General features: G+C 35.5%; 1 protein-coding gene across 4 annotated transcripts in view; it reads right to left on the bottom strand.

Moving 5' to 3' along the window:
• MAP4K5 (mitogen-activated protein kinase kinase kinase kinase 5) overlaps window positions 1-25,144 on the bottom strand; it is a 114,011-nt gene that overhangs the window by 57,440 nt on the left and 31,427 nt on the right. For all 4 annotated transcript variants that reach the window (XM_055361462.2, XM_063698294.1, XM_055361461.2 and 1 more), the window contains exons 4-8: window positions 10,034-10,124; window positions 9,505-9,569; window positions 6,318-6,373; window positions 208-255; window positions 77-119 (exon numbers count right to left, since the gene is read on the bottom strand). In XM_055361462.2, coding sequence (XP_055217437.1) covers window positions 77-119; window positions 208-255; window positions 6,318-6,373; window positions 9,505-9,569; window positions 10,034-10,124 — 303 coding nt within the window. The remainder of the gene's footprint in view (window positions 1-76; window positions 120-207; window positions 256-6,317; window positions 6,374-9,504; window positions 9,570-10,033; window positions 10,125-25,144) is intronic.

A 25,144-nucleotide genomic window follows, 5' to 3' on the forward strand; every position in this document is an offset into this window, starting at 1 on the left:
TTTAAAATTTTATAAAAATTTTATTAAAATGTCATTAAATTTTTGGAAAAAATTTTAGGAATTTGAAATAACATACCTAATTTTACATCGCCATGGTCTGTCAATAAAATATTAGCACCCTAGAACAAAAATACAAATACAATTAAATTAGCATCATAAAATTTCTTCCAATAGAATTGGCAATTTAAATGTATTAAATGAACTTACTTTGATATCTCTATGCATTTTGCCTTTAGTATGCAAATAGGCAAGACCCTAAAAGTTTAAAAAAAAAAAAAAAAAGAATGTATCAGCAAAACTGTAAATGTGACTCCTAAATTTTCTACTTAAATTCTTATTGAATAAGAAAAACTAGAATGTCTTTTTTGGGGAGAAAAAAACCTAGATAAGTAAATCAATGTTTACTATATTTTAAAGATTTGTTTTTGTTTTTGAGACAGAGTCTCACTGCCCAGGCTGGAGTGCAGTGGCAGTGATTTTGGCTCACTGCAGCCGCCATCTCCTGGGTTCAAGTGATTCACTTGCCTCAGCCTCCCAAGTAGCTGGGATTACAGGCATGTGCCACTATGCCCAGCTAATTTGTGTATTTTTTAGTAGAGAGGGGGTTTCACCATGTTGGCCAGACTGGTCTTGAACTCCTGACCTCAAGTGATCCACCCACCTCAGCCTCCCAAAGTGCTGGGATTACAGGCATGAGCCACCACACCCGGCCTGAAGATTTCTAATTTATTTTCTGATAAAAATCAGAAATACTTCACTAAACACAATCAAGATATCGAACATATTAATTACTCCTAAAAGTTTCCTTATGTGGTGCTCCTTTATAATTTTCCCATTCTTCCCCACAACCCTCACAAACACTGATGTGCTTTCTGGCACTATAGATCAGGTTTTCAAAGTTGTCTGACTATTCTAGGTGTTTTACATTTCCACAGCAATTTTAGAATCAGCATGTCAACTTCTTTAATAAAAATCCTCCTCAAATTGTGATTGGGGTTGCACTGAATCTACAGATCAATTTGTGAAGAATTATCATCTCAACAGTATTGAGTCTTCTGGTTTGTGAACATGGTATAGTTCTCCATTTATTTGGGTTTTTAATTTCTTTCAGGAGTTTTGTAGTTTTCTGTATGCAGGTGTTTATGCATCTTTTGTCATATTTATCCCTAAGAATGTCATATTCTTTACGTTATTATATGTTGTATTATTTTAACTTCAGATTGTTCACTGCTAGTATATATAAATCTGATTGATTTTTGTATATTGATACTGAATATTACAATCTTTCTAGCCTAATTTATTAGTTCTAGTAGCTACTTTGTAGATTTTATTCCATTTTCTATACAGATGATGATGTGGTCTGTGAATAAAGAGAGTTGTACTTCCTACTTTCTAATCCAGATGCCTTTTATTTCATTATTTTCTCTTTTTGCACTGGCTGAAACCTCCAGGACAATGTTGAAAAGTAGTAGTAAAGGCAAACTTCATCACCCTGTTTGGGTGAGCTTGGAGGAAAAAACATCCCGTCTTTTACCATTAAGTATGAGTTAGTCATAGGTTTTTCACAGGTACGCTTTATCAGGTTGACCAAGTTCCTTTCTATTCCTAGCATGTTCAGAACTTTTTTATTATCAGGAATGAATGTTGGATTTTGCTAAATGCCCTTTCTGTGTGTATTTAGATGATAATGTGGTTTTTCTTTTTTAGTTGTTAAGATGAAATGATTTTTGGATATTAAACCAACATTGCATTCTAGAATAAACTCCACTTGTTTATGATGTATTAACTTTTAAAATATATTACTGGATTACCTTTGCTAAATCTTTTATTTTTAATGTTTGCACCTAGGTTTATGAAGAACATTAGCCTGTAGTTTTGTTCTCTTGTAAGAGTGTTGTCTAATTTTGGTGTCAGAAAAATGCTGACTCAAAATGATTCGGGAGTTATTTCTCATTCTTCAATTTACTAGATAGGTATATACAGGATTGGCATTATTTCTTTCTTATATGTCTGGTAGAATTTACTGTATGGCATCATCTGGCCCGGAGTTTCTTTGTGAGAATACATATAGGATTATTCAGGTTATTTATAATTGAGTGAGCTTTGGTAGTTTGTATCTCTTGTTGAAACTGCCCATTTTATTGGCATAATACTGTTCATAATACTGTCTTGTTATCTAATATTTGTAAATTCGGTCTTGATATCCCATCATTCATTTCTGATGCTTATCACTTGTTTCTTCTCTTTTTACTTTTTTTCCTGATCAATCTGTCTGGATGTTTATCATTTTTATTGCTCATCTCAAAGAATCAGATTTTTATTTCACTGACATTCTCTATCACTATTTTTTTCTTTCCATTTCATTTATTTTTATCCTGATCTTTATTTCCTTTCTCTGCTTACTTTGCATTATATTTGCTCATCTTTTTCTAGCTTCTTAGGTGGAAGCTGAGGATACTGATTTTGAGAGCTTCTGTTTAGTGCTATAAATTTCCCTATAAGTACAGGCTGAATATCCCTATCTAAAATGCTTGGGACCAGAAATATTTCAGATTTCAGATTTTTTAGTACTTGCAGAATATATACTGGTTAAACATCCCTAATCAGAAAACAGAAAATACAAAATGCTCCAATGAGCATTTTCTTTGAGCATAATGTTGGACTTTCTTAAACATTTCTTGTAGGATAGGTCTGCTGGTGACTTGTTCTTTCAGTGTTTATAAGTCTGAAAAACTCTATTTTGCCTTTGTTTTTGAAAGAGATTTTCTCTAGGAATAGAATTTTAGGTTGACAATTTTTTTTTCAGTACTTTAAAGATTTTCCACTGTCTTCTCACTTATTTCTAATAATAAATATTCCTTGTCTTTGTTCTTTTGTATATCATGAGTCCTGTTCTGAATGCTTCTAAAATGTTCTAATCAAATAAGCAATTTGATTCATGTGTCTTAGTGTAGTTTTTTTTCGTTTTTTTTTTTTTTTTTGTGCTCAGGGTTTGTTGAGCACTTTGGATCTGTGGGTTCATATTAATAGTTATCATCAAATATGGACAATTTTCAGCCATCTCCCCTTTTCAGTTTGTCTCCCTTTTCTCTTTCGTTTCCCTTTTTTCTCTTTGTCTCTTCATTCTCTCTCTTTTTTTTTTTTTCTCATTTTTGTCCCTTTTTCTTCTGTTGTCCCTTCAAGGACACCAATTATATCCATATTAGGCCACTTGAAATTGTCCTACAGCTTAATGATACTCTTCATTTATAAAAAATTATTTTTTCTTTCCATGTTTCATTTTGAATATTTTCCATCTCTATGCCCTCAAATTCAAACACACGTTTTTTGCAATATTTAATCATCTGCTAATTTCATCCTTTGTTAATTCCATCAGACACATGTTAATTAACATCCTTTGTTAATTCCTTTGTTAATTCCATCCAAAGCTCACTCAATATTTAATCATCTGCTAATTTCATCCTTTGTTAATTCCATCAGACACTGGTTTTCATCTCTAGAAGTTTGACTTGGGCCTTTTTTATACCTTCCATATCTCAACTTGTTAAGCATCTTTAACAGTTACAACTGTTTTAATGTTTTTGTCTGCTAATTCTGGCATCTCTGTCAGTGTGGGTTGGTTTTACTGATTTTCATCTTATTTTGCTTCTTTGCTTGTCTGGTAATCTTCGAGTAGATGCCCAACATTGTGAATTTTACTTTGTTGGGTGCTGTATATTTTTGAATTTTCAAAAATACTCCAATACTCTGAAGCACTCTCCAATACTCTACCTCAAATACTCTAACTGGCTTGAGACCCCACCTGGGTTCCTTCTCCCTGTACTGTGGCCTGAAAACTTTCCCAACGCCATAAGCTGGGGCAATTAAATGGCTTCCTTGGTTTGTTTCCTATTTTTCAGGCCTCATTGTCCTTCATTACCTGATGTTCAGTTTCTTGAAAACCACTGTTTCATATATTTTGCCTACTTTATTTGATTGTTTTGGGTAGCATGGTAAATCTACTTCTTGTTACTTGATTTTGACCAGATGTGGACGTTTATCTGCATAACAGAATTTTAAAATTGGAAATAATCTTGGAGGTATTCCCTTCCTAAGCTTCATATTGTTTTTTTTTTATTTTAATTTTTGTGGGTACATAGTAAGTATATATTTATGGGGAATTTATTTCGTACAGGCGGCAATGTGAAATAAACACATCATGGAGAAAGTGGTATCCATCCCCTCAAGCATTTATCCTTTGAGTTACAAGCAATTCAATGACACTCTGTTATATTAAAATATAAAATTCAGTTATTACTGACTATAGTCACCCTGTTGTGTTATCAAATACTAGAACTTACTCATTCTTTCTTTTTTTTTTTTTTTGGTACCCATTAACCATCCCCAGTCCCCCCCGACCATATCAAATCCCTTCTCAGCCTCGGGTAACCATCCTTCTACTTCCTATGCCTGTGAGTTAATTGTTTTGATTTTTAGATCCCACAAATAAGTAAGAACATGTGATGTTTGTCTTTCTGTCCCTGGCTTATTTCACATAACATAAGGATCTCCAGCTCCATCCTTGTTCTTGAAAATTAAGCCTCATTTTATATACTCATGCTCACATAACAATAGGGATGCATACATTCTGAGAAATGCATTGTTAGGCAATTTTGTTGTGCAAGTATCATAGAGGGTACTTGCATAAACATGGATGGTATATACACATAGCCTACTAAACACCTGGGGTATATGTATAGCCCTATTGTTCCTAAGCTACAAACCTGCACAGCACATTACTGTACTGATATTGTAGGAACTGTAACACAATGGCAATTACTGTGTATCTAAACATATCTAAGCATAGAAAAGGTACAGTAAAAATATAGTATTATAACCTTATGGGACCACTGTTGTATATGTAGCCCATTGTTGACTGAAATGTTATGCAGTACAGGATTGTATTTTGGGAACTAGAACTATATAAAAGATTATGGTCACATACCAGCGCCAGAGTGCAAATTCGACTTTGTTTTTTTTTTTTTTATTTTTTCACCTCTACTCAGTACTTTGTTTAATACTTAGGGAAACAATGAACTTTAGAAATTAAAATACAAAGAAAATGAATTTGTCAATAATTCTCTGCTATGAGTGTATAATTAAGTTTGTATTTTATGTAGATACAATGAAGTGGGTTTCTACGTTATGTAAACGTTATAGGAATATACACACACATACATACATACATATATATTACACATCTCTCTCTCTCTATATATAAAAATATATATATGTTAGATAAATTAATCTGATTTATCTCTCAGTAAGATTTGGCAGTGGTTATGTCTTTTAAAGCATGTGAGAATCAACTCTTCAAAATTGACTAGAACTTTTTCCTAGATCAGCCAAATCTCCCATTTTGGAAAATATTAGAGAACACCACATAGAGTATCAATTTCTTTCTAAATTGAAACTACACAATCTAGAAAATTTACAGATAGAAGCATTAATTAACAATTATCAGTTGTAAATTACAAAAATACAAACCACAATCACTACTACTTATTCCCTCCTCCAAATTTAAATGCCTTAAATTATATGAACAAAATTGTTAAATTCCTAATTTTCTCAGTGAGTAGTCTTTCAGGGCACTGAAAAAAATAAATAAATTGGGAGAAATACCACATACTCTATATCTTTATTGAATATTCATAACCCATTTTAGCATACTAAAAGTTCTCACAGGCCCTGAAGTAAAGAAACCTGTTTAATGCAATGTTAACCAAACTTACAAAAAGAGATTCTGCTATCAATAACATTTAATACCACATAGAACTAGGGTTTTCAGATAACACCTTGAGTTAATGCTGTGCTAATTTATTTTATTTCAAGAGAAATAGTAAAAGCCCCTATGTCTCATGGAAGAGATTCCTTTTACTGCCATAAACTTGAAGGGAACGCTTAGACAACATGTTACAATTGAGAGGTTTGGTAATTCATTCTTGAAAACCAATTTACACAACTGAGGGCCAAGTGCTATAAAGTAGAATACCTCACATAACCATGGTGTGCATCAGCATCAAAGTGGAATTCCACATATGATCACTGTATATGTCGGCATCAGCTTAAATGAATTCATGTGATTCATTAATGAAAGAAAAATAACTAGTTTTACAGAATTATAAGAGATTAACAGAAAAATCATTTTGTTTTACCCTTTCTCTTTAAGGTAGACTATCATTTTACAGTTATCAATTGTCAGGCAATTGCCTTTCTAACTACATTAAGAAAATATTGCCTAGAATTGCCTTTCTAACTATATTAAGAAAATATAGTACCTGTAAGGTTTCTCTGCATACATAGGCTATTTGCAATTCTGATAATGGTCCAGTAACTAGAAAGAAAAAGAGACCACACTGTTATACATTTAAACCTAACATTAGAAACAGTCTACTTAAAAAAATGACAAACTAGGCCAAGCACAGTGGCTCACGCCTGTAATCCCAGCACTTTGGGAGGCCAAGGCAGGCGGATCACGAGGTCAAGAGCTCGAGACCATCCTGGCCAACATGGTGAAACCCCGTCTCTACTAAAAATACAAAAATTGGCTGGGCATGGTGGTGCGCACCTGTAGTCCCAGCTACTCGGAAGGCTGAGGCAGGAGAATTGCTTGAACCTGGGAGGCAGGGGTTGCAGTGAGCTGAGATCACACCACTGCACTCCAGCCTGGCGGCAGAATGAGACTCGGTCTCGGAAAAGAAAAAAAAAAAAAAAAAAACAGACGAACTATTATAAAACAATTTCTATTTATACAGTTGAGTGATTTCTCTTCTGATTGTGAGCATATATTATTTCTGTCATCAAGAAACAAAAACAAAAGGTAACACAGAGAATTTTTTCAAATGTACTTTAAAAGACTTAACTCCATAACAACTGTGGTCCTTGAAACTATTAAGCACTCATGTGCAAAGCATAGTGTGGTATGCATTATAGGAAGGTCTATAGAATGCAATCCTGAACAATTTTTCAAAAATAAACAAATACATATAACTAGTTATACAGAGAAATAGAGAATCATAAAGAGATTGACTGTCCAATATATTAAAAGGCATCATATACTTTTTTATAGATCAAGATACTATTTCTTTAGTATAATTCTTTACCACACCTATCAAAAGAGAAGCTTGATCCAGTACCTCATCTAAGAATTTAAAAAATAACTGTGTCACTTTTGGCAACCAGATCTCTCCCTAATATGAAATATAAAATTCTTCTTATTTCAAGAACTCAACCAGAGGCTTTGGGACTATGCCTTTCAGTACCATGAGAGTAACTCTGGGGTGGTATCTGCTGACAGTGAAACCAAATCAGGTAGTCGTGTGTATTCTTCACCTAGAGAAATTTCTACCGCGTATTTTAATCACTGGCTCTCTCTACCCATTCAGGAACATAAATTTTTGATTCTTAGTAACATGATAAATAGCAGTACAAGAAAAAAAGTCACTTTATTAACAACATCTAATTATAAGTGTAGATTTTATTGATTATTATGCTATCTAGTATACTAACTACCTGGATGGGTACTTCTTAGGTTCAATTTAATTCAACAAATATCAGGTTTAATAATAGAAAGTCAGAATTTCATGAAAAAATAAAATTAATGTTTCAAAGCTATTTAAACTTAAAAGTTGCAAAAAAAAAAAAAAAAAAGAAGCCAGCTATCTTGAGTGCTCTCATTTTATAAAAATGTGAATGGACAAAAATTACAATTACCCAATAAAAACTTTTCACAGAAAAGACAGCAATTCCATTTATTTATTTATTTATTTATTGAGACAGTCTTGCTCTCTCGCCCAGGCTGGAGTGCACTGGCGTGATCTTGGTTCACTGCAACCACCGCCTCCTGGGTGCAAGTGATTCTCCTGCCTCAGTCTCCCAAGTAGCTGGGATTACAGGTACCTGCCACCACGCTTGGCTAATTTTTGTATTTTTAGTAGAGATGGGGTTTTACCATGTTGGCAAGGCTGGTCTCAAACTCCCGACCTTGGCCTCCCAAAGTGCTGGAATTACAGGCATGAGAAGATAGCAATTCTTTATAAAATCATAGAAAAAAATTAAATCCAGTGGCACAGAGAATTTTAAATCCACATGCCTAAGAGATAGCCTAAATCATAGTAATTTGTGTATTTATAACATTTATGTGATGTTAAAACATTTTTGTTAATAAAGAGGTAGTGATCAGTGTTTAGACATCAGTCAGAATTTTTGTTGTTATGGATTATTTGTTGTGACAAAATTAGATAATTATGACATTTTAAAATTGATAATTAAGTACTATATTGATAAGTTTTTATTGTAATTTAAAAGTTTACTTCTGAGCTTTGCTTTCCCTCTCCTCTGGTAATGACTTAGTCAACTGGTAGGTATTCTTTCATTTTGCTATACATTTACATTCTATATTTATACTTATAAAAATATAATTTTTAAAAGCCTAAGTATGACCCAGTATGTTATACATATTCTTTCACAATTCACTTTTTCCATTTAAAAACAAGCCTTAGGGATATATACCCAGGTCAATAATTATGAAGTAACTTCATCTTTTTAAGTGCTGCACAGTATTCCATATTACAGGTTGAAGAGTAGTTTAACCACTGCTCTATTGATTGACATTTTAAAACTGAGCTCTGTAGTTACAACCTATTATTTGAAGTGAAATAGCACTTCTGTTTTTATATCTACTGTGGCTGCATTTGTAAACTGCATGACTGAAATTTGATAAGGTTTCCAATATAAAGATTTCAGCATAGAAACGTTTAAAAATATTTCACGTAATTCTTTAAAACAAATTATAAACTAAGTAGCTGCAATGGGAGTTTTACTATCCCATATCCATGTTAAACAAGGAGAAGAAAAATTATAAGGATCTATGTTTAGTCTCACAAATTCTAGAAATTCAAGAAATTGCCAGCAGCAACAAAACAAATTAAAAGCTAAACAGTAGAGCCAAAACAAAACTTTCTAAACAGTATTAGAATGTAATGTCAAATTCAACTCAGAAAACTGCCTAAATTAATAGAATACTAAATAAAATACTCGAAACTTTAAAACATACATATTAATACAAAAATATTACAGTAACAAGCAAACTGCTTTTCTGGTTAGCAGGTTAAGTTACTAAGACAGACACGTAACTTCCCTTCTGTGAGTTACCCCTTGCATTTCAATTTTTTTTTACAAGGAAATTTAGGAAGTTTCATTTGCAGATAAAACACTTTCCTAGATATATCTAAAGAGTAAAATTTGGATTATATAAATACTTTTGCATTTGTCACTTCGGGCTCAGGCAAGTTTAATTGACTAACCAATAAAAAATAAATACAGATTTCTGTTATGTAGTGCTCCGGGAACAGAAGAATGCAAAATAGTAAGTCTACCTGTTAATTTCCGTGGTTAACCGGAAATATCGAACAACAATCATTAAAACCAAAGTCTGTTTAAAATGTAAAGTCAAATTAACAGTACCATGGTAAATATCTTGAAGTGATCCGCCACCACAGTATTCCATACAAATCCATAGTTTTTCCCGACTAATACAAAAAAGAAAGAAAATTATATTAGCTAGTAATTTTCAATCACTGAAATACTCTAAGGCTCTCACTCTTTAGCACACCAAGGTTCAGAATGGACTGTGAAGTGCAACAGGAAACTGCTATGTAATCTTGCTACAATACACAGAAAAGCACATTAATTTCAGCTTTGTTCCCATCTTCAGTGGTTTAGAATATGATCAGTTTTGTAAGTTAAAACACTTACTTGTAATCACTTATAATGCTTCATTAAAATTGCCAGATGAGGTATAACTATAAAAATGGGAGTACCATTATTAATATATAATAGGGGAAAACTGTAGAAATAGGAAAACCCTAAAAAATTTAGAACTTTGCAGTGTTTAAAAACATACAAATATAGTAGCACTTACATAGAAGGGAGAGAGTGTAGTAGCAAAGAATATATAAAATACAGAGAGAGATGATGCTTTTTTTTCTCTTACCTAAGATAACTCCCAAAGTAGGCAACGATGTTACAATGTTTACATTCTTTAACCATAAATATTTCTTGTTGAATCAAAGAAAAATCATCTCCTGGAAAACAAAATAAGTTGTTTATCATGTTACTCAAAATCTCTACATATGAAAAGAAGGAAGGAAAACTTTACAATAAATATTAGAGATGAGGAATGAGGCATTCTTAATACTTCAATGAAAATGTAAACTGGTAGAATCTTTCTATAAAGTCAGAAGTCTTTAAAATATACAGAATCTTTGAACCCACAATTTTACTTACAAATTTTTTTTTTCTTAAGGAGATATGTACAAAGACAGATGTTTACCACAGTATGGTTTAATAATGCAAGGATAGTTAAATAAATTACAGTACAGTGTGTTGTGACATGAAAATAGGTTTATATTATGTGAAAAAGATTATATATTATTTAAGTATATAGAAAAAGTATTGCAAAAGTAATTTTGCTTTCTTCCTTTTTGGTCTATATTTTACAATCAAACCCATATGAGTTAATTAGAAAAAGCTACATTAGGCCAGGCAGGGTGGCTCACGCCTGTAATTCCAGCACCTTGGGAGGCCGAGGCGGGCGCATCACTTGAGGTCAGGAGTTCAAGACCAGCCTGGCCAACATGGTGAAACCCCGTTTCTACTAAAAACACAAAAATTAGATGGGTGTGGTGGTGGCACCTGTAATCTTTAAACTTGAAATGGAACTTCAAGTTTAAAATCAGTGGGCAACATAGTGAGCCTCCCTCTCCCAACTAAAAAAAAGTTCAGTGGTGTCCAGACAGACTCTGGCTCTAACTCAAAGTCATCTTAGAAAAACATACAAGGCCAAGAAGGAAAAACTCAGCAATTAGGTCTTAGATAAATAAACAAAATCTTCACACAAGTCAGAGATATTTTTTCCCTTTATACTTTCAACTTTTTCAGTTCAAAACCAAAACAGAGCTTTAAATATTCTTGTCATGCCATTAAAAGCTTTTAAAGAACCTATCACTACTGATGTGGTTTAAACATATATTTAGTTTCATACAAAAATTAGCTGAGCATAGTGGCAGGTGCCTGTGGTCCCAGCTACTCGGGAGGCTAAGGCAGGAGAATCGCTTGAACCTGGGAGGCGGAGGTCGCAGTGAGCTGAGAGCACGCCACTGCACTCCAGCCTGGCGACAGAGCGAGACTCCACCTCAAAAACAAAACAAAACAAAAACCCATACATACATTTAGTTTAACTATTAATATGACACATTTATTTATAATCATTGGAACTTTTTTAACAGTCAATTCATGTAAACATTAACTGATAGTTCAGTTACAGAATTTCATGTTAGCAATTTTAAAGGGTTAGGGAAGCCAAATGAGGGTACAATCTTCTAACTGAATGAACGTCTGAGAGAAAACCTTTAAAGATAATCTACTTTTTATTTGTAACCTGGGAAAACATGTATTACATAAATGGTTACATATACCTTAAACATAAGTGTACGAATGGCTACTTGTTACAACTGAAAATGTACTTCTTAATGGTTTTACAATAAAAGAGGATCAAAGGAGATAATCCAAAATAGAAGATGATCTCCTGTTCCTCATTATCAGTTTAGGCAGCTGTGAGTAAGCCCTGAAGGTGACAGTAGAAAGTCTGCCTACCTAGGTGCAGAGGAAAGGCCCTGCTTTCTGTGTTCACTCACGGGCACCAGAATACTTTCTTCTTTTATATCACTCCTCGTTCTGAGCCTTTTCCATCATAGCACTAAAACTTCTCCTTTACGCATGCTGATTTCCCTCAAACTGGCTAAATTCTAGCCCATCTTTCATGTTTGAAAAAACATGAATTATAAAGAAGAGTAAAGCAGCACATAATTTTGTTAATATATGTGTATATATATTAACACATATATATATAGTCCATTCTCACACTGCTATACAGAACTGCCCAAGACTGGGTAATTTATAAAGAAAAGAGGTTTAATCGACTTACACTTCCGCATGGCTTGGGAGGCCTCAGGAAACTTACAATCATGGCAGAAGGAGAAGCAGGCAAGTCTTACATTGTGGCAGGTGAGAGAGTGTGTGTGTTACAGGAACTGTCAGACACTTATAAAACCATCAGATCTCATGAGAACTCACTATCATGAGAACAGCATGGGGGAAACCACCTCCATGATCCAATCACCTCCCACCAGGCCTCTCCTTCGATGCCTGAGAATTACAATTCAAGATGAGATTTGGGTGGGGACACAAAGCCTAACCATATCAATATGTTATTCTTTGGATTCCCACCTACTCACTTTTAAATGTGCACAGAAGCCTTATATCTGAGCTGTGCTGAGAAATTCTTCAGTTAAGTCTGGGATTTAGAACAGATTTTCTCACAAGAGTAGCTTCACATAATATGGTGCCTAACTTCTCAATTGTGTGTAAATTCTTAAACTGACCCATAAAAGTCAATAATATGGCTGAATTAATACTACTAGTAACAAACTACTACCTCTTGGTAGTAGTTTGAGTTCTGGGTTCCACCCTGCCACTGTGTTTCCAGCAGCAGCTATGTGAGGTTTCTATCAGGGAAGGTAAGGTCTTGGTGAGAGTGAGTGACAACTTTTTACAGCTGTAGCTGGAAGCAAGAATTCCCAAGCACAGGTTATTAATAACTCAGATGTTTGAACTCCACCTTCAGATATATTATTCATATATCTGCTTCACTATTATATTATTTGAAACTTTAATGCAAAGAGAGTAAAATCTTCTGTGAACTGAAATTGTATCATGGAAGAGACTTACATAAAGCTAGTATTTTTGTAGTTTATCCTGAGAGGTAAGTAAGCTAAATATGGTTATCACAGATGTAGCTATTCTTTGATGGCCTACATCAGCCTCATAAAAATAATCTGAAATTCAGATAATTGATTTTATTCTTTTAACTGGGTGATACGCCAAATTAATATTACTTTCCACTGAGATGTGGCATAAAATCCACTAGGTTCAGATAACTTAGGCTTGTAGGTTCCAGCCCTGTTGCTCACCAGCCTGGGCAACATAGAGAGATCTCGTCTTTACAAAATAATAAGCTAGGCATGGTGGCATGCACCTGTAGTCCCAGCTACTCAGGAGGCTGAGGTGGGAGGACTGCTTGAGCCCAAGAGTTTGAGGTTGCAGTGAGCTATAATCACGCCACTGCACTTCAGACTGGGGAACAGAGTGAGAGTCTGTCTCCAAAGAAAAAGGTACTTGCCTAAAGAAGAGAAATTTTATTCTTCACACCCTGACAATGTAAGGATGAGACTAGTTGAGAACCACAGAGCCCCTTATCTTATCTTCAGTTTTGACTATATACCTATTATTTCCATTTGAATGTCTTGCTAGTACCTTACATTTAATACATGCCCTGAAGTACCAATATCTTCTTAAAAACCAGTTTTTCTTCCTGACTTTAGTTTGTGTTAATGACACTTTATTCTAAAGGATTAATCACTACCAGTCTGTTCATAGCCCTCCTAACAAAATCTACCTCCATCCATGGCACTGTTTGTGTCACGTGACCTTCTACTAGCCAAAGGAACCAGGGTGAACAACTGACTTGAAAAGAACTAATCCATAGCCTGGCAAGAGCTAATCACATTTGATCTCTTGAAAATGTGAACCATGGAGACTCGGTCAGTTGTCAGTTACCAGCAGAATCATAATAAAAGTGAAATATTAGAACAAGAGGCCATGAATGACTATGGCTAAGATTCCTAGAGATGTCCTACTGGAAACCTGGCTGCTGAGTACATCCTTACACAGGAAAGGGAGAAATACTAGAGACTGAAAGTACAGGTTGTTTTTTTTTTTCCTCCTTTCTGTAAGGGCAGTTGCAGGTTCTACCAAACCGCAGACAGAGATGGGAACCACTGAAGACAGATGCTTATTTCCTCGGGCTCCTCAAGAATGCATGGGTGTGTGTGTGTGTGTGTGTGAGAGAGAGAGACAGACAGAGAGAGACAGAGAATGAGTGAGAGTGTGTGTGTGTGTGTGTGTGTGTGTAAGGGAACTCAGCCTGATACTCCTAGAAAAAAAAAAATGACCCCCTTCAGCCAGAAAGGGGAAATATGTAGAGCCAAAAGGGATGGTAGTTCTGTATCTGAGACAGTAGACACTGGAACTAGTCCTAATTAAAATGATAAATTATTAAAAGCTCCTAAAACTGGCTTGAGCCCTGGGAGGTAGCTATAAAAATTAACTAAGAAATGTAGATATTAGTTATAGCATGCTGGGTTCTAAATGATGTTAACATTGGGGGTTTGTGTTTTAAAGTTTTTTGAAAAACCGCTGTATTACTGTTTAAATTAAGCATGTTCAGTAGCCACTAGAGCAATGATCACAGCCTCCAACATAGTGTTTCAAGGCTGACATTAAGAGACAGATTTGCTAAAAAGTGTAGCAAGTACAAGATCCTGAAGGCCAAGTTTTCTGCCCCTTGTTTCTAAGCCACCTTCTGCCTAGCAGGCACACTGCAACTCTAAACTACAATTTTTAACTGGAGTGGGCAGCCAACCCCCTAAAACAAGTTACACTACAAAGATACAGCCTTAGTATCTGGGGTCACCTTGAGGGGCTGGTCTTTGCTCCCAGTTTCACAGCTTTGAATACAATTAGCCAATGCCATTGTTAGCTACCACTTGCTTCTGCTACCATCAGTGCATCAAAATAGGATCAAGTCAGACATTATTAATGCCACACTCAAAACACTTGTAAAAACATAGTAAGAAAAAAGTAGAAATCTTGGGAAGCAAAAGACTAGAAGTTTAGAGTTTCCTAATACTATCTGCAGGTTGACATAAAGCAGTTAAGCCTTCATACTCTGGGGATGAACTGGAGTAAGTTGGTTGCACCCCTCGTGTATAAGGGTCCTCTGCATTACATTTGGATTCAATACCCTCTTAAAACTTTCTTGCAATCAAATGAGTCCTAACAAATAGTACCTGGGAAGTGATTAAAAGCAGCAGACCCTCAGATTTTTTTTCAAAAAAAGGTACTAGGCATTAAAACCTGGTTGTGCCAAGATAAAAGGCAGTAAGATTCATCACACCCCTCCCTCCAAAAATATGACAGTAGATCACAGATTTAATACTGAGGTAATTAATTCAACCAATGTCTATAATTATGTGGATAGCTATGTTTCCTGAGCACAAAGTCTATTATCTCTCTTTTTTTTTTTTTTTAAGATGGAGTCTTGCTCTGTCGCCCAGGCTAAAGTGCAGTGGTGTGATCTCAGCTCATTGCAACCTCTACCTCCTGGGTTCAAGTGATTCTCCTCCCCTAGCTTCCAGAGTAGCTGGGATTACTTTTTGTATTTTTAATAGAGACGGGGTTTCACCATGTTGGCCAGTATGGTCTCAAACTCCCGACTTCAGGTGATCCACCAGCCTTGGTCTCCCAAACCACTGGTATTACAGGCATGAGCCACAGCACCCAGCTTATTATCTCTTAAACTCCTAAAATTGTGTTCCAAGCTATAAGCTTGAACTAATACCAAAAACTATCCTCTAACATTACATACTGAACTTTCTTTTTATTTTTTTTCAAGACAGGGTTTCACTCTATTGCCCAGGCTAGAGTACAGTGGCACGATCTTGGCTCACTGCAGCCTCAACCTCCTGGGCTCAAGCAATTCTCCCACCTCAGCCTCCTAAGTAGCTGGGATTACAGGCACATGTCATGACACCTAGCTAATTTTTTGTATTCTTTGTAGAGCCTGAGTTTTGCCATGTTGCCCAGGCTGGTCTCGAACTTCTGAGCTCAAGCAATCTGCCTGACTCAGCCTTCCAAAGTGCTAGGATTACAGGTGTGAGCCACCACACCTGGCCTGAGCTTTCAAAAAGTTAGCACATTATAATAATTCTACAAAAAGTATATTAGTGAGCGTTTTCCATTTGTTATTTCATCAAATATCAACTGGTTTATGCTTTTTATGTCTACTGTATTTCTACTTCATTGTTCATGTTGAAATTATTAACATGATGCTTCTGAGTTGTATTTCCTATTTTAATTCTCTAATTTTTAACTAATCTCACAGAATTATTAATAAATCCATGACACTGGATTTGGTAGTGATTTCCTAGATACAACACCAAAAGCACAGGTAACAAAAGCAAAAACAGAGAGATGAGACTGCCTCAAATTTCAAAATTTTGGCTGGGTGCAGAGGCTCACGCATAATCCCAACACTTTAGAAGGCCAAAGTGGGAAGATCATATGAGCCCAGGAGTTCAAGACCAGCCTGGGCAACATAGCAAGACTCTGTCTCCACAAAAAAACCACAAAAATTAGCCAGATGTGCTGGCGTGTGCCTGTAGCCCCACCTACTCAGGAGGCTGAGCTGGGAGGATCACTTGAGCCCAGGAGTTCAAGGCTGCAGTGAGCTATGATCACCAGTGAACTCCAGCCTGGGTAACACAGCAAGACCCCATCTCATAAAAAAAAAAAAAAATTTGTTCACGAAAGGACACAACCAACAAAGTGAAAAAGCAACCTATAGGAGAAACTATTTGCAAATCCTGTATCTGGTAAGATATATCTGGTTGAGAAGTTAATATCCAGAATATGTGTAAAGAAAACTATCAGACTCATGCCTATCCTATATAGGTATCAATAATGGAAACTACCATTTCTTAAACTAAAAATAATTGTCTTATTCCATACTATTGTATCCACATTAATATACTTATCTTAGAAAAGTAAGCCAATGTAGAAAAATATAAAGAATGTAAGCCACGTACGGTGGCTCATGCCTGAAATCCCCACTATTCAGGAGGCTGGGGTGGGAGGACTGCTTGAGCCCATGAGTTTGAGGCTGCACTGAGCTATGACTGCACCACTGCACTCCAGCCTGAGACTCTGTCTCAAAAAAAAGAAAAAAAAAGGAAAAAAAAAAAAGAGAATGAAATAAAAATCACCCATAAATGTACCAGAGAAATCCACTGTTAGCTTTCTGTTTGTTCAAGAGACAAGGTCTTGCTGTCACCCAGGCTGGAATGCAGGGACACGATCATTGCTCACTGCAGCCTCAAACTCCTGGGCTCAAGCAGTCCTTCTGCCTCAGCCTCCCAGGTAGCTGGGACTACAGGTATATGCTGCCATATCCGGCTAATATTTTCAAAAATTTTTAGTAGAAACATGATCTCCATTACGTTGCTCAGGCTGACACCATGAGCATTTTGATTTTTTTTCCAGTCCAGTAAGTACTATACTTATGAAGTTCTGCATATCACATACACAATTTGGACCATACTCCAGAGTTTCACAGACTATTTTCACTAATCAATATTGTGTAAGCATTTCTCATGTCATTAAAAATCACATAAAAGTTACCCAAACTGGAAAGAAATAAGTTAAAAAATCTCTGTTCACAGATGACACAATCATATATACAGAAAATCCTAAAGTCCATTAAAAAAATCTATTAGAACAAATAAACAAATTTAGCAAAATTGTAAGATACAAAATCAAAACAGAAAAATCAGTTGTGTTTCTATACACAGTGAACAATCAGACAAGGAAATTAAGAAAACAATTTATTTACAATAGCATCAAAAAGAACAATTAGGCCGGATGCAGTGGGTCATGCCTGTAATTCCAGCACGGGCAGATCACCTGAGGTCAGGAGTTAGAGACCAGCCTGGCCAACACGGTGAAACCCTGTCTCTACTAAAAATACAAAAATTAGCTGGGCGTGGTGGTGGGTGCCTGTACTCCCAGCTGCTTGGGAGGCTGAAGAGCGAGAATCACTTGAATCTGGGAGGTGGAGGTTGCAGTGAGCTGAGATCATGCCACCGCACTCCAGCCTGGGCGACAGAGTGAGAATCCATCGCAAAAAAAAACAAAAACAAAAACAAAAAAAAGAACAGTTAGAAATAAACTGAACTAAGGAACTGAAAGACTTGTGCACTAAAAACTATAAAACATTGCTGAAAGATATTAAAGATGACACAAATAAGTGGAAAGACATCCCATGCTCATGGATTGAAAAATTTAATATTATTATTATTATTTTATTTATTTATTTTTTTTGAGACAGAGTCTCGCCTGTCACCCAGGCTGGAGTGCAGTGGCACAATCTCAACTCACTGCAACCTCCGCCTCCTGGGGTTCAAGTGATTCTTCTGCCTCAGCCTCCCGAGTAGCTGGGACTATAGGCACATGCCACCACACTGGGCTAATTTTTGTATTTTTAGTAGAGACGGGTTTCACCATATTGGCCAGGCTGGTCTCGAACTCCTGACCTCGTGATCCGCCCACCTCAGCCTCCCAAAGTGCTGGGATTACAAGCGTGAGCGACTGTGCCCAACCCAACTTAATATTACTAAGATGTCAATACTACCCAAAGTGATAAAAATAGCTACACAATCCCTATGAAAAATTCTGGTAACATTTTTTTTTTGCAGAAATAAAAAAGAATCATTCTAAAATTTGTATAAAATTTTAAGAGACTCTCCATAGCCAAAACAATTTTGAAAAAGAAGAACAAAATTGGAAGACTCATGCTTCCTGATTTCAAAACTTACTAAAAGCTACCATAATCAAAACAGTAGGGTACTGGCATAAAGACAGATATATTAAAGACCGATGGAATAGAACCGACAGCCCAGAAACAAACCCTCACGTAGTATATATGGTCAAATGATCTTCAACAAGGGTATCAGAACTACTTGATGGGGAGAGGGCAGTCTCTTCAACAAATGGTTTGGATATTCACATGCAAAAGAATAAAGTTGGACCCCTGCCTTAAACCACACACAAAACTTAAAATGATTTAAAGATATAAATGTAAGACCCCAAACTATCAAACTCCTAGAAGAAATCACAGAAGAAAAACTTCATGACATCAGATTTGGCAGTTATTTCTGGTATATGATACCAAAAGCACAGGCAACAAAAAACAGACGAGACTACAAATGAAATTAAAAAAATTTTGTTCACCAAAGGACAAAATCAACAGAGTTGAAAAGGCAACCTATAGAACAGGAGAAAATATTTTCAAATCCTGTATCTAAGAAGGGTCTAATATCCAGAATATATAAAGAACTCCTACGACTCACAAGAAAAAATCAAATGACCTGATTTTAAAAATGGGAAAGGACTTGAATAGACATTTATCCAAAGATGACCTGCAAACAGCCAATAAGCACATAAAAACATGCTCAACATCATTAATCAGAGAAACTCAAATAAAACCACAATGAGATACCACTTCACATCCATTAGGATGGCTACAATTAAAAAAAGCAGAAAATAAAACTGGTTAGAGGTGATGTGGAGAAGCTAGAACCCTTGTATACTGTTACTGACATTGCAAACTGGTGAGACTGCAACAGAAAACAGTATAACAGTTTCTCAACAAATTAAAGGTGGAACTATCATATGACCAATAATCATGCTTTTAGGTTTATATCCAAAAGAACTGAAAATAGGATCTCAAAGAGAGATTTGTACACCCATGTTCATAGCAGCACTATTTACAATAGCCAAGAGGTAGAGGCAACCCAGTTTGACAGAATGTCTATTGACAGATGAATGAATAAAAATGTAGTATATGAAAAACATGCAGACTTAAAAAGGAAGGAAATCCTGTCATATGCTATAACATAGGTGAACCCTGAGAACATTATGCTAAGTGAAACAGCCTAGTCAGAAAAGGACAAATACTGTATGATTCCACTTATATAAAGTATCTAAAGGAGCCAAATTCATAGATACCAACAGTAGAATGGTGGTTACTAGTGGCTGTGGGGAGGCAGCAAAGAGTTGTTGTTGTTTAATGAATATAGAGTTTTAGTTTTGCAAGATGAAAAATTCTAGACAACTATTTCACAACAACGCAAATATACTTAAAACTACTAAAAGATGCACTTAAAAATGGTAAAGACAGCTGGGCATGGTGGCTAATGTCTGTAATCCCAGCACTTTTGGAGGCCGAGGCAGGTGGATCATCTGAGGTCAGGAGTTCAAAACCAGCCTGGCCAACATGGTGAAACCCTGTCTCTACCAAAAATATAAAAAATTAGTCGGGTGTCGTGGTGGGAGCCTGTAATCCCAGGTACTCGGGAGGCTGAGGCAGGAGAATGGCTTGATCCCAGGAGGTGGAGGTTGCAGTGAGCCAAGATTGTGCCATTGCACTCCACCCTGGGTGCCAAGAGCAAGACTCCAACTCAACAAAAACAAAACAAAAAGCAAAAAAACAAAAATGGTTAAGATGGTAAAGTTTATGTGTTTTTTACTGAAATTTTAAAAATATTAAAATGATGTCAGCATAGCCTAATTTAATCATTTCACTACAGCTGGATGTTTAAATGAATATATATATACACACACACATATATTATTATACATATATTTCTTTCTTTTTTGAGACAGGATTTCATTCTGTTGCCCATGGTGCAACGCAGTGATGTGAACATGGTTCATTGAAGCCTCAACCTCCTGGGCTCAAGTGATCCTCCCGCCTCAGTGTCCTGAGTAGCTGGGACTACAGAAGCAGCCTGCCGTGCTCTGCTAATTTTTAAAAATTTTTGTAGAGACTGGGTCTTACCACGTTGCCCAGGCTGGTCTTGAACTCCTGGGCTCAAAAGATCCTCCCACCTCAGCCTCCCAAAGTGCTGAGACTACAACAGGTGTGAACCACCGCTCCCAGACCAAAAAAATAAAAATAAAAATAAAAACTTTTAAAACAAGTATTTAAAATAAATATGCAGTAACCTAAAAATTTGTATATCATTTAGAGCAAAATTACAATGTAAAAATTAGATCTCTTAATTAATATTTGCAATGGCAAAAGTTTTCTGTATTAGTAAGTACTAGATACATTTCTGAAGTTTATGAAATAATGTTAAAGATAGTTATCAAAACGAAAACTAATTTTAGCGGTAGTTCATTGTACAGTGAATAAATTAGCAGTACTTTTTCAGAAAATCAATCCAATGCTAAATATTCAATCAGCTAATTTTTAAATAACTATGAAAAATACAGTGACACAATGGTGGCAATCTCGTGAATATGGTTGTTTTGGTTCATAAGTAAATATGGTTTTTTTCCATTGAGCGTAATGAACGTACAATGTTAAACAGAAGACATTAGTAAACAACACTAACCTTTATTCATTTTCTGTATCTATTATTTAAAACCAATAAAATGACATTTGGGGCATGTATTTGTGCCGTCAAATTAACATTTTCCATTAATTCAGACTTGAACTGTCCAAACAGTGAAGACATGATACAAATATTTTACTTTACAGAATATTTTTAAAAATCAAGATTGTTAGGTTTTTGAATAGAAAGTCTGAAAAGAACATACCACGTAACCTGAATAGATGACACTTGTCCTATTTGGCCAAACAGCCTACCTTGGGATTTCTTTCAAGAACTTTGCCAAGTTCTTTCAAGAACAAGGCAAACTAATGGCTGGTTTAAACCTCCGTATAGTTCCTGACTTTTTAAGATTTACACTACCTTCTCTGCTTATACTTTCAGGAAACAGGATAAAGTATTCCCTGCAAGTCCAAGGAAAGCTTTAAACATCTATTCAAAGATATTTAAAGATTCCTATTTATTTCAAAAACTGTCTAAAGAAACACATTTAACTTATTTTATTAAAAAATACTAAACTATTTTATAAGTATTTCCGATTTACCGTTTTAAAAGACAAGCAAGGGAACAAACCAAAAGGGTATTGCATTAATCATCCTGGGTAGTGATGCATTAAATTACATCCGTGTAAGCAAAGCTGACAATATTTAAACAAACTGTAATTTTCATAAGCTTAAAATATTATTTTGTAGTTTTGCCATAAAAGAGGGGTAATGGAAGGAGAAGAGAGGGAAGGGAAAGTAGGATTCTGATGGTAAGTTTTCCCACAAACTGTTCCTGCTCTGGCTGTTGGCCACCAATAGCTACAGACTTGTTGGGCAAACTGAACATCTGTGAAATGAGTTAGATGGTAGGCTGAAATTCAGACAGAAGACAGGAAAACATGGTGGCATGAACCATCACAGTATCTGTCTGGGCTTATAGGGCACTCTGGATGTCTAACCAAAGAGATGAAAAATGCAACTAAAACTCACAATGGTATCACTGGTGGTATTATTTTCAATGCTAATCACTGGTAAGTCAAACTCTATTTAATGTTACCATTTGTAAGGTGGTGACTTTAGTAAGTATCTACTATAAAAATGAGATAGAAATGGTTAAATCATTCCTGAAAATAATCATTTTGCCTGTATATACAAAGAGCAACAAGAACATACAAACATAGGAAGGAATGCTGACTTCATTTTCTTTTACAAATATTTTTGTGGCTAATTAATAAACGCGATTTTCTGTGCTAACCTATTTTCAACTCTAAGGCTTACTGTAGCATTTTTTTGACTATTAGGAAGACCTTCAAAAGCAATCTGTTTCAGCAAAATTTTGAATATAGCATTATAAAATTAAATTGCCAGGGGCAAGTCAGTAAATACAATTTAGGACTCTAAAATTACTATAAACTTTAATATCCTATTTTTCACCATGGAGAAAAGCATGTTAAGTTTACAGCTGGAATTTCATTTACTTAAAAAAATTTTTGTTTATGTATTACCAGACATAAGTTTTTTTCTAAGTCATACTGGCAAATAATTATCTTTTCATGTCTAAATACAATTTTAAACCAGTTCATCTGTTAAATTAATACAAGAAATCACTTTTGTATTATGCTGGCTTTACTGCAAGTTTTTGAAAGCTGCTAAATACAGTTGAGAATTCATTTTTGAAATACAGCAGTCTCCAAAATTATTTGAAGTATCTGAACTGAATGTTGGGAAAATTCATTAGCATACCATCATATTTTTAACCTAAAGATACCCTTAAGTCTGTTCCAAAAATGTGAAAAATACCATCTACTTTGGCTTTACTGACAATACTAAAAGTCCACTGATTTTCCACAAAAATTCCACAGCAAAAAAAAAAAGACAAATACAGGATGCTGAAGATACGAAGAATTTGTTTTCAAAGAAAATTTAAGACAACAGTGCTTCAAACTCTCAGGGATATGAAAGGGGGAAAAAGAGTACAGGAAAATTAAGGCAACAAAATGAAACAGAAAGAATGCTGGTAGAGTTAAGGGGGGAAAGCTGTGTAAAAATAATACTTATATAGAACTAATAAAAGCACTGGAACCAACAAGGAATAGAAGCAGTATTGGGGGCCAGGCATGGTGGTTCACATCTGTAATCCCAGCACTTTGGGAGGCCTAGACGGGCAGATCACTTGAGGCCAGGAGTCCAAGACCAACCTGGACAACATGGCGAAACTTTGTCTCTACTAAAAATACAAAAATTAGCCGGGTGTGGTGGCACGCGCCTGTAATTCCAGCTACTCAGGAGGCTGAGGCACGAGAATCACTTGAACCCGGTTGGCGAAGGTTGCAGTGAGCCCAGATTGTGCCACTGCACTCCAGCCTGGGCAACAGAAAGAGAACCTGTTTAAAAAAAAAAAAAGTCACTGATATGGAAGACTTTAAAAATTCATTACTTTCCAAAGTAATGAAATAAATTCAAGAATCTTAAAACAACGTTTCTTGAAATAAAGAAAAAATCAAAACTGCAGATGAAAAAAGCAGCTCATTGTGTCTCAGGGAGAAAAATCTGTAGAAAATTATTGAGACCAAGTTATATTCTGTTGAGATTACTAATTTTGAAGACAAAGAAAGAAATGCCAGCTTTTGCTACAATCAGGTAGTAACAGCAAGTTATCTACCAGGGGAAAAATATCAGTTAGGCCTTACATTTCTTTCCAACAATATTCAAGGGAAAAAATGTCTATGGAGTTTTTTGAGGGTAGAGGGAGAAGAACGTGTGATGCAATCATTTTATACCTAGTCAAATCGTCATTCTCATTCAAAGGCAACAGAAAGACATCTGTAATATTCTTTTACAGGAGGAATATTTATTGCAGTGTCCGTTACATGCTTACACTGTCCCAAGTGGTGAAATATAGCAGTAAGGATAGATAATCGCTATTCTCATTGATCTTACATTCTAGGAGAGAGACAAACACAATATATACACGTATACATATAAACAAACAAGAAAAGTATCAGGCACTCACGTGTCCTATGCAGCAAACTAAAATAACAAGGGGATTGGCCTCTCTGAGGATATGATATTTATTTAAGCTGAGGTCTGAATGACCAGGAGCCTTCAGAGCAAAGATCTTGAAAAACAGTTACCTCAGGCAAAAGGGAAGAATTGCTTTAATCTTGGACTGTTTAAATAAAAAGAAAACAGAGGCATAGTAGAGTAGGCAGAAACATATGCGATGAGCTCAGAGAGGTGGATAGAACAGATCATGTAGGGTTTTATAAACAAGGCTAAAAATCTGAGTATTTTTCTAAGTTGATATGAAAGCTTCAGGGAAGTGTTAAGCAGAAGTGATGATATGATTTATGTTTTAAAAAGTTCACTCCAGAGGCTTTCTGGAAAATAGATGGTGGGGAATGGGAGGTGTGGGCAAGGCAACAGGCACTAGAAGGGTGGAGATGGGTAACAAAGACAAGTAGATGGATTCAGGATGTGTTCTGGAGGTAGAGCTGAGGGAACTTGCTGACAGACTGATTCTTGAGCACAAATAAAAGAGAGAAATCGAGGTTAATGTCTACATTTGTGGATGGGTTAACTGCTTAGCAAAATGCGGAAGAAAAGCAGGTTTGAGAAGAATAATCAATTTATGGATTTAAATTATAATATTCCTAATACTGGAAAATCTTTTTGATAATATGACTTAGCCTATTGATAGTTGATACTAAGTAGGTGAGAATCGAAAGGAAATGGCATAAAAAGACCAATGGTGGGTAGTAAATCTACTAAATATAAAACTAAGTCTAAATAATTGGTCATGGCATTTATAAATTATAAATATTATATTTCTTAAAAGAAGGTACACATAGTAATACATACTCATACCCCAGTGCAATCAGAAAGTTTCTGGGCTAAAATCCCCAAATAAACCAATGAACAGTTGAAAATTGCGGGGATGATGAGGCAGGAAGAGTATAAATATGCAAATTTCAAAATCTGTAAACCAAG

This window comes from Gorilla gorilla, chromosome 15 (genome assembly GCF_029281585.2).
Source record: "Gorilla gorilla gorilla isolate KB3781 chromosome 15, NHGRI_mGorGor1-v2.1_pri, whole genome shotgun sequence".
Taxonomy (NCBI): Eukaryota; Metazoa; Chordata; class Mammalia; order Primates; family Hominidae; genus Gorilla; species Gorilla gorilla.